This window comes from Salpingoeca rosetta, assembly GCF_000188695.1.
Source record: "Salpingoeca rosetta unplaced genomic scaffold supercont1.27, whole genome shotgun sequence".
Classification (NCBI taxonomy): Eukaryota; class Choanoflagellata; order Craspedida; family Salpingoecidae; genus Salpingoeca; species Salpingoeca rosetta.
The window spans coordinates 286,252-299,867 of record NW_004754907.1 but is presented as its reverse complement, the minus strand read 5'-3'; the positions used below and the strand labels follow the sequence as shown (position 1 = coordinate 299,867).

General features: G+C 55.7%; 3 protein-coding genes across 3 annotated transcripts in view; 1 reads left to right on the top strand and 2 right to left on the bottom strand.

Annotated features, from left to right (window-relative positions):
- PTSG_08976 (uncharacterized protein) overlaps positions 1-4,225 on the bottom strand; it is a gene marked incomplete at its 5' end in the record, with an annotated part of 5,898 nt that extends 1,673 nt beyond the window's left edge. The window contains 11 exons of the mRNA XM_004989717.1: positions 409-659; positions 947-1,013; positions 1,304-1,411; positions 1,803-1,902; positions 2,092-2,160; positions 2,404-2,483; positions 2,639-2,764; positions 3,024-3,202; positions 3,463-3,607; positions 3,815-3,914; positions 4,140-4,225. Coding sequence (XP_004989774.1) covers positions 409-659; positions 947-1,013; positions 1,304-1,411; positions 1,803-1,902; positions 2,092-2,160; positions 2,404-2,483; positions 2,639-2,764; positions 3,024-3,202; positions 3,463-3,607; positions 3,815-3,914; positions 4,140-4,225 — 1,311 coding nt within the window. The remainder of the gene's footprint in view (positions 1-408; positions 660-946; positions 1,014-1,303; positions 1,412-1,802; positions 1,903-2,091; positions 2,161-2,403; positions 2,484-2,638; positions 2,765-3,023; positions 3,203-3,462; positions 3,608-3,814; positions 3,915-4,139) is intronic.
- A 635-nt stretch (positions 4,226-4,860) lies between these two features.
- Positions 4,861-12,565, top strand: PTSG_12820 (uncharacterized protein; the record flags this gene model as incomplete). Its single annotated transcript, XM_004989716.1, has 8 exons — positions 4,861-6,190; positions 6,563-6,627; positions 7,017-8,740; positions 8,950-9,091; positions 9,279-9,361; positions 9,667-9,784; positions 10,082-10,162; positions 10,457-12,565. 8 exons carry the CDS (start codon positions 4,861-4,863, stop codon positions 12,563-12,565), a joined length of 5,652 nt encoding a protein of 1,883 aa, XP_004989773.1.
- Positions 12,566-13,143: 578 nt separating this feature from the next.
- PTSG_08975 (uncharacterized protein) overlaps positions 13,144-13,616 on the bottom strand; it is a 9,045-nt gene continuing 8,572 nt past the window's right edge. Inside the window, exon 20 of the mRNA XM_004989715.1 lies at positions 13,144-13,420. Coding sequence (XP_004989772.1) covers positions 13,289-13,420 — 132 coding nt within the window. The 3' untranslated portion in view covers positions 13,144-13,288. The remainder of the gene's footprint in view (positions 13,421-13,616) is intronic.

The following is a 13,616-nucleotide window of genomic DNA, read 5'->3' as shown; positions in this document are numbered from 1 at the left end:
AATCGGAGGCGCGGGCGTTGTGGTGTGGTGGGCACTTGTAGTGAAGGTTATTATATTATCACACAGATTTCCTTGAGCTTTAGATATCTCAGACCCTACCTCTGAACGCGAGAGCCACCCAGATGATCAACCAGACGGCGGGCGCTAGAGACTATATGTTTGAGAGTTTTCTACCGTCGGGTCTAAATGAGCGCGAGACTGTCCCAAAGGCTGAGACTACGAGCTCGGCCCCCCACCCGGTAACGTTAAACACACACACACACACACACACACACACACACACACACACACACACACACACACACACACACAAAACGAACACATCACACACACACACACACACAAACAAACACACACACACAAAAACAAACACACACACATACACACACGAAACACAGAAAGCCACACCTGGAGCGTTGGCCGGAGTTGACGTATAATGTCGAGGAGCAGCTCGCTGTCGACGGCCGGGCGCGCTTTCAAAACGCGTCCAAGGGAGGACAGCAGTACTTGACAGTCCTTCGAGTCCTTCGCAGCGGTGAGGAGGACCACCATTTCGTTGAGCGAGCCGCCAAGGGCGTGCGGTTTGACCAACTCTTCTGCCAGCGCAGTGTGCACGAGCGACGCAGCGACAGTGACGTCCTCAGCGGTCAGCAGCGTGCCTGTAGTGATGGGTGATGGAAATGCGAGACGAAGGAAAAGGAGGAGGAGGGAGAGATGCAGTGAGCGTTCGTTGGGGGTTGTTGGTGGGATGGGAGGTGAACGAAGGAGCATTTGCAATGTTCAACAACGACAAACACGCATGAGTGTCGCTACTCGCGTGCGCGAGACGACAGCCACGATTGAAAATTACGACACAGCACCACGACACAGCGCCACACCCGTGCTCAGCCCACGCATGTTCTTCTGCAACAAAACGATTCGTGTGTTCAAATGTGCTCACGCGCACCTCTGGCGAGGAGCGACACGAGGAGCTGCTCCAACACATCCGCGCGACCAGCGGCAGTGGGGATGGCCTGGATGAAGGGATGAAGGATGTGATGGACGTGGAGGTGACGTGGAGATGAGGTGGGATTGAAGAATCAGAACACGAAAAAACACACACACACACACACAATCACAGCACAAGCAAACAAACAATCAACAAACAGAACAAACAAACAAACAATCAATCACTCAACAGACAGAACAAAACAAACAAACAAACAAACAATCAACAAACAGAACAAACAAACAATCAATCAATCACTCAACAGACAGAACAAACAAACAAACAATCAATCAATCAAAACAGCCGAACGCGTACCCTGTAGAGGCGGGCGATGAGGGCGAGGAGGAGGGGGTGGCGGTCGGCGGGCGAGACGGTGACGGCGCGCGCAAGCGGCGACGACACATTCAGCCGAGCAAGCGCAGCCTGCGTATAACGTATGGTGGTTGCAAGGGGATTGGAGGAGGGGAGGGGGGTAGGGGGGTTGGTCCAGTTGAGTGGATGGACGATGGATGATTGGATGAATAAAAGCAAGGCAGAGTGCACTGCACACAACTGGGTGTTGAGCGAGTGTGAGTGCACACACAGACTGGGTACATGTACGAGTGGACGTGTGAAGGAATGCATGTTGTGAAGAAGGGGCAAGGTTGGGAAGGGACACGAAAACCCGTCCACACACACACACACACACACACACACACACACACACACACACACACACACACACACACACACACACACACACACACACACATTAACACACACACATTAACACACGCACACACACACACACATTAATACACACACACGCGCGCACCATGCCCTCGTCTGTGCGGGCGACGGATGTGAGAGTGTGCAGCAGCACGGGCGTTTCGCCCTTGTCCACCTGGTCTACAATCTCCGCAAGCACCGTGTGGCTGGCGCACGGATTTGAGGGAAGGGGGGGGGGACAATCGTGTTGACGGGTACGATGAGCAAAACGACGGAGAAGGGACGCGTGTGTCGTTCAACGGTGTCAGCTCACACAGACACACAGACACACACACACACACACACAGACACACAGACACACACACACACACACTCTCTCTCTCTCTGTCACTCACCCATTGTGCTGGATGAATGCGTGGATGTTGGACGCACACATGCCCACGTACTCCTGCGTAAAGTGAAGCCTATCATAGTGACAACAGCAGCAACAAAACGAAACGCGGGCATCACAGGTGAGTGTATGTAACTGCTTGCACAAGCACACACGCACCGGCACACACGCACCGACACACACACACACACACACACACACACACACACACACACACACACACACACACACACACACACAGACACTCAGCTCTCACACTGTCATCTCTCACATCCCCCTCTTGCAATGCATGCGCAGTTGCATCACATCTTCTCACATGTTGGGGTGCCTGGCAGAGTCAATTGCTGACTCAGCAAATCCTGCGCTGAGGAGAAGCGGCGCAATGCGATCGCCGGCCTGATGACGACAGCGACAGCAATGGTGTGGATGACAGAATGAGGAATTGATGCTGAAAACCATGCAGCTACGTGTACGTTTACAGACACATACAGACACACACACACACACACACACACACACACACACAGACACAGACACACACACACCCTCACCTTGCGACCAAAGTTTGCCTGTGCGAGGGAGGTGAGGATGGCGATGGTGAGCTGACTCATCGCCATGAGCCAAAGCGCAAGCAGCGTGCCCACGCTCCGGAATTCACAGTAGTTGGTGGCGCAGCCCTGCAGTGGTGGCGTCGTTGACGAGGGGATGCGTTAGTTTGTGGATGTGTTGACGAGTTGAATCATGGTAAACACCACCATGCTGTGCCAGCGTGCGTACACGAGCATCCAACACACACAAACACACACACACACACGCACACACGCATCACGCACAATCACGCACAATCACGCACACACACATGCACACAAACACACACACACACACACTCTCTCTCTCTCTCTCTCACACGCGCGCACACACACACGCATCACGCACATCTGCGATGTAGTAGAGGGTGTTGAGTGCGGCAATGGCGGTGAGGGCAAATGCGGATATGGAGAACGCGATGGCAGAGCGCACAGCCCACCGCTTCGCCTCGGGCGGCATTGAGATGGTGAAGGCACCAATCTCGGAGAATTGCGGCAGGTCGGCCAGCCCCGCCATGGCGAGGGCAACTGCAGCGGCGGTGGCGGCGGCGGTGGTGGTGGTGGTGATGCGTTTGTGGGTGCTCGGAATGAGCGAAAGCAAGGCGATGTGATTCAAGGAGTAACAAGCAGAACCTCAGCACACACACACACACACGCACACACATACACACACACACACACATACACACACACACACACACACACACACACACACACACACACACACACACACACACACACACACACCTGGGTTGCTGTGAGGAGGCGGCGGCGTCGCCTGAACCAACGGCGCTCGCGGTGCAGTGTTGCTGCGACCATCTCCGATAGGATGAAGGGAGGGTGCTCGGCATCCCACGCGGACGCGTCCCTGATGTCCTTTCGCGTCTCCACCAAATCCACATACAGATCCGACCGATCCGTGCCAACAATGTCCTATTGTCGAGGTGTGCACGTGGGTGAGTGTGCACATGAGTGCGTGTACACATGGGGCTACAAATCGCGTGCATGGCGACGGCTGTTGGCTCGTCGCCGTACATGGGCGATGTCTTGCCTCGGACGCATAGACAGCATTTTTTTTTTGCGTGTCCGCTCACAGTTTCTTTGTCACCTCCGACACGCACACAGTGTGCGCATGCTGACCTTGAGTTTGGTGTGTGGTTCAAGGAACTTTCCCTTGTGCTTCAGGATGAATGGCGCAGCCACGATGCGCATGTCAAAAAACGTATGAAACAAATACGCACTGCATCATGTCCGCGATATGTGCGTGTGTGTGAGTGGATGGAGTGGGTGATGGGAGATGAGTCGAGGGTGGACGCGCATGGAAGCATATATGGGGAGGAAGCAAGCTCAAGCAGCACAAGGAAGCGAGAAGAAACGCGAGAAGTTGCAACACACACACACACACACACACACACACACACACACACACACACACACACACACACACACACAAGCATCAGCTTACAATAGTCGGGCGACAGTCTCATCTCCGTCTGCAACGAGCACAAAGGTCTTGCCCGCGTGCCGCCGCGAGGTCACAAACACCAACATCCTTTTGTCTTCGTCCTCGTCAGCAGCCGTGACCCCAAGCAACAAAACAAATGGCTGCTACCTACGGCGTCTTCCCCGTCAGGATGACGTGACGGAGGTTTAGATTGCCAGCAAGCAAAGAGGGCGCTCGCTGTATGCGTGCGTGGATGTGCGGCTGTGGTGGATGCGTGCGTCTGTGGTGGATGCGTGTGGATGTGTGCTGTCTCTATCTTGTTGACAACAGAACAGGTAGGCAGGCAGGTGGCAGGAGGAGGACCTCACACAGTGTGTGTGGGATCGAAGCATTCGCGTTGGGGTTTTTGCGCACACACCAGCAGTCGCTCTCGTCAGCCTGGTTTTGCTTCTTGTTGTCAAGGCAAAATTGCCTTTGCATCGCCACACGGGCAACGTCAATTTTGCCTTTGCTACCGCGCGCCTTTGGCACACAACAGCATCCTCTCCTTCCACGCGAACACCACCAGCCCACCAACCACATCCAGTGCCACCAGTCGCACACACACACACACACACACACACACACACACACACACACACACACACACACACACACACACACACACACACACACACACACACACACACACACACACACACACACACGCACGCACGCACGCACGCACGGTGAGTCGTGCACCATGTCTGCGGCGTCAACGCTGACGCCAGACGATGCGCTGCGGGTCGCCTTCACGGTGTACATGTCCTCGCTGGACCATGACCCCAGCCTGGCAAACGCCAAGCAATCACTCGGTGCCCTGGCACGCACCGTCGCTGCCATCGCCGAGAAGGCCCAGCGCTGGAGCCTGCGCATGCGCCCCATCATGGACGTCTCCCACATCCGCATCCTGGCTGACCCCAACAAGGAGGAGCTCAAACAACAGCTAAAACGAGCAAAGAAGCAGCAACGCCAGCAGCAACTGCTGAAATTGCAGCTGCAGCAACTGCAGCAGCCGCCAAACCACCCCGCTGTCACAAGCGCACGGCAGCGGAGGCCGTCCTCCTCATCCTCATCAGCCTCCTCCTCAACATCATCCATCGCTTCCGTCCACTCGTCACACTCGTCCTCACCCATCACCATCACCGGCGAAGGTCAACCTTCCGCCACCACCACCACCACCACCACCAGCATTGCAGCCCATGTCAACGGCAATGCCACCCCAGCGTCATCAGCTGCACGGGGCGGTATGGTGTCGGCTGCTGCGGTTGCCGCATCTGCGGAGCTCACACTGCGGCCCGCACGCGAGGTCGTTGTCGTGCGCAAGAACTGCGAGCGTGACGCTGGCGCCGCCCACTTCTTCTCCTACACAGCGTGGGTGGACCCGGAGGAGGAGGCCGCCTTCCACCTCCTGTATGACCTCATGGGCATCCCCACGGCATCTGCCGCCCTCACGGTGCAGCCGCACCGCGTGCACATTCCGCAGTCGCTGGCCACACCTCTGCGCAACCTGTCGTACACGGCAAAGCTGTTTGTGGTGGACAGTATGCGGCGGTTCTACCCAGCGCACTTTCGTCGCGCGTGGAGCACGAGGGCCATCCATCGCTTCATGCGCATCAAGTTTGTGCCGCTCGGCTCAGGCACCATTGGCGTCTCGCTCTCCCGCCCCAGCGCAGCGTCAGCATCCGTGTCCTCGGCGTCAATGCCAGCATCATCATCGTCATCATCGTCATCATCGTCGTTGGCTGCGACGCGGGCAGCGGTGTGCACAGCCGTCCTTGCAGACCTTCCAGCCACCACCAAGAGCAAAGTGCCGTGCTGCATCTACCAGGAAGACTTCTTTACACGCTGCCACAACAACAAATATGACGTGCATGAGGTGGCGCTGTGTCTGGCAGACCACCTGCGCTGCCCACAGCTCTACCCGACGCTGACGGGGGTGCTGTGCACCCCTGGCGAGCTTGACATGTCACTCGTTGAACAGCTGCTCCTCTCGCGCGCACAGAAGCACTACCTCGAACTCATCCACGCAGGTGCGCCGTGTGCGGTTGTATTTGTGCGAGGATTTACGTGTGTGTGTGTGTGTGTGCGTGTATTTGTGTGTGTGCGTGTATTTGTGCGTGTATTTGTGCGTGTATTTGTGCGAGGGTTTACGTATGTATGTTTATGTGTATTTGTATGTGTGTGTATGTGTGTTCACATGTGAGTTTGCGTACCCACCTGCTTGCGTACCCACCTGCTTGCGTACGTGCATGTATGCGCGTCGCCTCCTTCATGTCAGTGCGCGCTTGGTGCTCCTCTTCTTTGCTACTTCGTCCTCGTTCACCACCCCCCGCCACCCCCCCCCCCCACGAGCGTGTGTCTCATCTTTGCCACCACTGCCACCTACTCACACTGCATGAAAGGTGCAACGAAGCTTCCTGATGAGTGCCCGTTTGACGTGAACCTCCTTCCCGCAACAGACATCACGGTACAAATTATGCGTCGATGCATCTGCTTGCATGCATGCACGTGCACCCGTAACAAGTACGCGTGCTTTGCTCTTGATGATGTTTCTTCTTTCGCGCATGCGTGCACACACACACACACACACACACACACACACACACACACCACACACACACACACACACACACACACACACACACACACACACACACACACACGCACGCACGCACGCACGCACGCACGCACGCACGCACACACACACACACACAAACACGCACGGACGCACGCACACACACACACACACACGCACACACACACGCACACACACACACACACACACGCGTACACGTCCTCACATCCCGCCCCCCCCCCCACGCGTGAAACATGCGTGCGCACATTTGCTTGCATCAGCTGGTTGAGGAGCAGCGCGTCATCACAGTGGATCTTCCATCCACAACAGTGCGTGTACAGCGACCCGAGCCCGTGCCTGCGAGCAAGCAACACCACAACACAGCGCACGCCCCACCAGCGGCGACAGCAGCAGCAACCAATGTGTCCGCATCCTCAACGGCGTCCAGTACGCTATCATCAAGCTCCGAGTCACCGCAGCAGGCAGGAGCAGCAGCCACCACGTCGCAGGCGGACATGACGCAAGCACAACAACAGGAAGTCAACAACGCCACGGCTGTGAACGGTGTTGGTCCGACAACTGCGGCACAGGCAGCGGTTGAAGACAACAGAAACAGACGCGACAAGGCTGATGCTGCTGTTGTACAGCAGCATCAACACCACCAACAGCAACAGCAACAGCAAGTAGAAAGAAGAGAACAGCAGGAAACACAACCGCCCGTGTCACACGACCACCAACAACACCAGCAGTCGTTGGGCAGTCAGAAGACGGAGGAAGTGGTGCATGAAGCAGCAACAGGGACACATGCAGCGCGGGAGCGTGGGGCGATTGGAGCGATGGTGACAGATACCCACGATATTTCCGTGGTTGAGCATGGAAGTGATGCAAGGGTGATTGTTCTTGATGATGGTGAGGAGGTATCAGCACCAAGCACGGCAACTCAAGCTTCAACGACAGACGCAGCAGAAGCAAAGGAGGAAGCCACGGCTGGTGCATCAACGACGAGCACAACAGCAACGTCATCGTCATCGTTGGCCGTCGTGACAACCACATCAGCAACAACATCAGCAACGACAACGGCGACAGCAACAGCAGTTGTCTCCGCCAACACCACCGCTGCCCGGCTGCCGCCCACAGCCATGAAACCTCCCCGGGAGAAGTCAGAGGAGAGCGCACCCGCACCACCACCACCATCATCATCATCATTATCGTCATCGTCGTCGTCATCACAGCAAACACATCCACAGCAGCAACACCCGCAGCAACGCGATGTACAACCCCTTCAGCCCAAGCATGACGACACGGCGGTATCATCCGCGCCAACCACGACAACAACAACAGCAGCAGCAACACCACCAACAACAACAACCACGACAACAACAATAACAGCAACACCAACAACAACAACAACAGCAGCAGCAACAACAACCGCCAGCACCGTCACCAGCGCCACTCGTACGAGCACAAAGTCGGTCCCTACTGCTGGCGACGATGGACACAGCCCGCACCAGCACGCGACGCTGTTCCGTGCACGTGGTGCCCCCGCCGGCTTGGTTGACGTTGACGGGCTATATGGGCGCGTGTACGAGACGGCGCCTGGCAGCCCCATTTACAAACACGTGGATCGGGAGATTTACTTCTTCTACAGCAGCCTGGACAACAGCTGGAATTTGGGTCCGGACCCCCGCAAGTCGCGCGTGCAGAGCGTGCACGCGTTTTGCCGCCCACATGACGTGGCAGATCACACCCCTGTCAGCGTCATTGGCCTGCCGTGGCACTTTGTAAACCCGAAGAACTACGTGTTTGAGACTGTCGACTCCTTTCAGATGTCCGTGCAGTCCTCCGAGGAGCAGATGGAGACGGGCGTGTCGCTCACCCACCTGGAGAAGACACGTGAGCTGATGAAACTCGAAGCGGACTTGGAGTCCTTTTCCCACCGAACGGGAACAGCCAGGCTCAAGGCGCGCTCACATCCCCGCAAGACCGTCAAATCCCTCATGCACACGTGAGTCTGTATGCGTTTGTCTTATGTGTGTGTTTGTACTTTTGTGTGTGTGTGTGTGTGTGTGTGTGTGCTTTTGTGTGTGTGTGTGTGTTTGTGCACTTGTGTGTGTGTGTGTGCACATGTGTGTGTGTGTGTGTTGCCCTATGATCACCCGTTGTTGCCCTCATCTTCCCTGTCGCCACCGCCACCACCACGACGATGGTTAACAGCACGAAAGGCGGGTATGAATGGAAGATACCGCGCTACTGGCCTGCAGACGTGCACTACACCCCAGTGCTGCTGTGGGGCGTCCCCAACGTCAACGACACCCTCCTCTCCGTCACCCAGCAGCGTGTACACCCTTCAATCGAGGTGCGTGTGCGTGTGTGTGTGCGTGTGCGTGTGCGTGTGCGTGTACGTGTACGTGTGTGCACTTGACCACCACGGTCTGGACACAAGCATCCAACCACCTCCAATTAACCACCACCACCACCACCACCACCACCACCATCACCATCACCATCACCATCACCACCATCGTCATCATCATTATCGTCAGGTCCGTCCAATTCGCGACCGGGGTCACCCGTGCTTTGGACAGCTCGGAGTCTTCGCTGCAAAGGAGATTGGACCAGACGAGCAGTGAGTTGCACGGCGTGTATGTGTGCGTGCGTGCGTGCGTGCGTGCGTGCGTGTGTGCGTGTGTGTGTTTTGATCGCGTGTTTGCTTACATGCGCGGCCGTGTGCATGATGAAGAAGATACGGGGAGGGGCACTGAAGTCATGGAGTGATTTTGACGCCACCCATGACCTTGGTATGGGCTAGATTCTCACAACTCACGACTCACGACACGCACGCACACACACGCACACACACATACATACACACACACACACACGCACACACACACACACACACACATGCACACACGAACGTGTCGCCATCAGCATCGGGTTCTACACAGGAATGGTGCGGGAGCCGGCTGGCGCGAGCGAGTACAACGACAGCAAGTACATCACGGAGCTGCACATGGAAGGACTGTGGCTGGACATTGACGCCGCGCAGGTCAGTTTGGAGCAGCAGCGGTGTTGTCCTGATGGCTTTGGTGTCGTCTGGGCGCTGGTGTGGTGTTTTAAATCATTTAACAGTCGCTCCACGCGCACACAGAGGTTGTTGATAAAGGTGTAGATGCACACACACACACACACACACGTGCACATACGCATGCATACATGCATGTCTTCACACACATGCATTCACGCATGTGCTTTCACGCACATGCATTCACACACACGCACGTGCACACACTTTGCGCCTCACATTCCGCCGCTTTCACTTTCCCCTCTGAACCATGCATCGCAGTTTGGAAACGAAATGCGTTTCATCAACGATTTCAGGGGCATTGACGAAAAGAAAAAGGCAAACGTCGCCTTCAAAATCAACGTGAGTTGAGATGACCCCCCGTGTGAATGTTTCCACGTTTCCGCTTTTTTGATGTTTTGCCTCCAGCGCACCCACGCTGCACTGTTGAGTCAAATCTTCAAGGTTTCCTCCATAAGCCTGCTTCCACTCAACACATGCTTTGCTCTCAACGCACCATCCTCTCCACTATTAACACACACACGCACACCAACAAATACACACACATAATCACACACTTACACACAATCAAACAATCACATTCACACACACACACACACAACACACGCGCACACACACACACACACGGTGGCACAGTACTGCGGGTGCGGCATGAAAAACATGGGCATCACGACCATGCGTAGCATCTCCGTGGGCGAGGAGCTCCTGCTTGACTATGGCGAGAAGTATTGGGAGGCGATCCGATGCAACATGGACATTGAGAGCGGAGAGTTGGCCACAACAGAGCAGCCGAGCACCGAGCGGGAGATGGCTGCATCTGCCTCCGTGACGGAGGTTGTGACGGCTGGCTCCCAGGCTGCGTCGTTCACGGCACACATGTCGCCGCGAGCGTCTGCCACGACGACGCCAAAGGCAAAGAAGCCGAAGCGAGCGGTGATGGAGCGAACACCAGCGAGTGCAGCGCGCACACCCGCACGCGTACTCACGCTCGGTGGTGATCCAACAGCACCATCATCTTCATCTTCATCTTCATCATCGTCGTCGTCGGCGGCGGCGGCATCCTCGGTATTGTCAACAAAGGGAACACGCGGACACGAAGGCACGAACAACAGCCGCCATGGTGTCGATGATCAAGCTGATGACGACGATGATGACGATGACGATGATGATGATGATGAAGTGACTGATGCTGGTGCAATCGATGATGATGATGATGATGAAGACTACATGCCGTCACACTCGAGCCGCGCAGGTGGGCGCAGCAGGAAACGCAGAAGCAACAGCCAGCGCTCCGCTACTGTCGCTACCACTCCTGCCGCTGCTGCTGCTGATGATGATGACGACGACGACGACGACGGTGGTGGTGATGATGATGAGGAGGAGGATGATGGACTGAGTCCTCATCGCCCACATCATCGCAATAACAGCAATAACAGCAGCAGCAGCAGCAGCGGGCGCACAAGTACAAGGCCGCCAATTGTTGTTGATGACGGTGGTGACGACGACCTGTTTGTCATGGAGGAAGTGACGAACGAGTCTGGAGCAGGCAGCGCGGCCATGCACGACGTTGGCGGCGTGATTGAGAGCTTTCCACTCGCGGATCGCGGCATCATGTCATGCACATTCCGGCTGTCCTACCCGCGCCGCTCGGGGCTGACCAAGAAGATTGTGTTTGGGTTCTTGCGCGCGTGCATCCCCTTTAGGAAGCCACCGCGCATCATGGTTGTGCATGGGCGCAACCAGCACGGCGAGCCGTGTGTGTTTGCGAGCGTGTGGCTGGAGAAACGGCCCAGCATCCTGCGAACCGCAGAACGACTGCGCGCGCTGTACATCAACGGTCAATTTGACGGATTTGAATCGTTTCGCGGAATGTGGGAGGAGATAGCCACGCTGTTGCAGGCAGACAGCGCGCCCGTGACGAACATGGACTTGCATGCACTGCTGCAGGACGCAAGGCGGAGCAGGGTGAGAAGTTTACTCCGCCGTGCCATCAGGGCAGCCAGCGGGCAGACCGGAGGTGCAGAAGCTCGACACCACAGTGATGATGGTGATGATGATGACGATGGTGATGGTGGTGGTGACCAGCCAGAGGATGCGGCCAGCAACAACACTGGCGATGTTGCTGGTGACGCATACGACAATGACACCACCGGTGAGCACCACACTGCTGATGACGATGACGATGACCATGACGGTGATGGTGATGGTGTGGAAGGTGGCGAAGAGTATGATGTTGAGGACGATGCAGGTGATGATGACGAGCTGCACTACAACAACGATACCATCCCCCGCAAGAACGACGACAACGACGATAATGATGATGATGGTGGTGATGATGATGATGGTGACGACGATGATGGTGACCTGCATTATTTTGACGAGGAGCTGCACTCGAAGCGTGCAAAGGTGAGCACGAGCCGGCGAACCATCGGCTACTACAACCCCAACATGACAACATCGGTCGTGTCATCGTCATCGTCTTCCTCATCACAGGCGCAGCGATCGAAACCGACGCAGCCACACTCGCAACAGGGCACGCCATACAGTGCCCGGACAGCAACCGCACGCTCTGAATCGCTGCTGCCTGCATCATCATCATCACCATCGTCGTCAGCAACAGCAGCGTCAACCAGCAACATTAGCGGGGCCACCATGGTCACAACCACCATTGCACGGCCATCAACAACTCCGCAGAAACACGCACTATCGCCCACATTGGCATCGTCTGGCACCACCGCTTCATGATCACGGCAACACACGCATCACATTCTTCAGCAAAGACGACGCCGCCGACGCCGCCATCACCATAGTCTGTGTTGTGTTGTGTTGTGTTGTGTTGTGTTGTGTTGTAGTGTGTTGTGGCGTGGTGTGTTGTGTTGTGTTGTGTTGTAGTGTGTTGTAGTGTGTTGTGGCGTGGTGTGTTGTGTTGTGTGTCTAGAAGAGATAGATAACGAACCGAGGATATACTTGTTGCGATCCTCCCTGGCCGGCGTTTGATGTCTGTGTTTTGTTCACTCCAGCTTTGGTGCTTGCGTCTTGCGTGTGTTCTCTGCATGCACGCATGTTTGTTTGTTTGTTTGTTTGTTTGTTTGTGTTTTGAGATTAATTGACGCCAATGCATGATTGCGTGTGCTTTGGATGTGCGCGTTTTGCGCCCCTTGCTTGTGTTGTCATTATCATTGGGTGTTTACTTTGCACAGTAAAAGTGATTTGTTGTACCTTGTCGCTGCCACTCCAAGACTGGCATTGATCAGAAGCACACCCGCAACACACAACTAAGCACAAACAAGCACACGCACACACACACACACGCACACACACACACACACGCACACACACACACACACACGCATGCACACATCCACGCAAAAGGTCTTGCCTATCCTTCCTGCATCAACCAGCGAACATTCCACTAAGTAACGACACGCCACAACACACGTCACAAGCCATCAAGCGAAACGCCGCTCGTCATCTCCGTGAGCCGGTGTTGCCACGACTACCATCACTGTTTCCGACAACAGACATCATGCGATCTATGGGCGACAGTTTGTTCTTTTCTTTTCGCCGTTGCTTCCGCGGCTGCAGGAACACAACAAGTTTCTGCACGTGTTGGGCGGCGAAGAGGGGGGCGAGGTGTGGTGCGATGGTGAGGATGAACATGCGTGTGTGTGTGTGTGTGTGTGTGTGTGTGTGTGTGTGTGTGTGTGTGTGTGTGTGTGTGTGTGTGTGTGTGTGTGTGTGTGTGTGTGTGTGTGTGTGTGTGTGTGTGTGTGTGTGTGTGTGTGTGTGTGTGTGT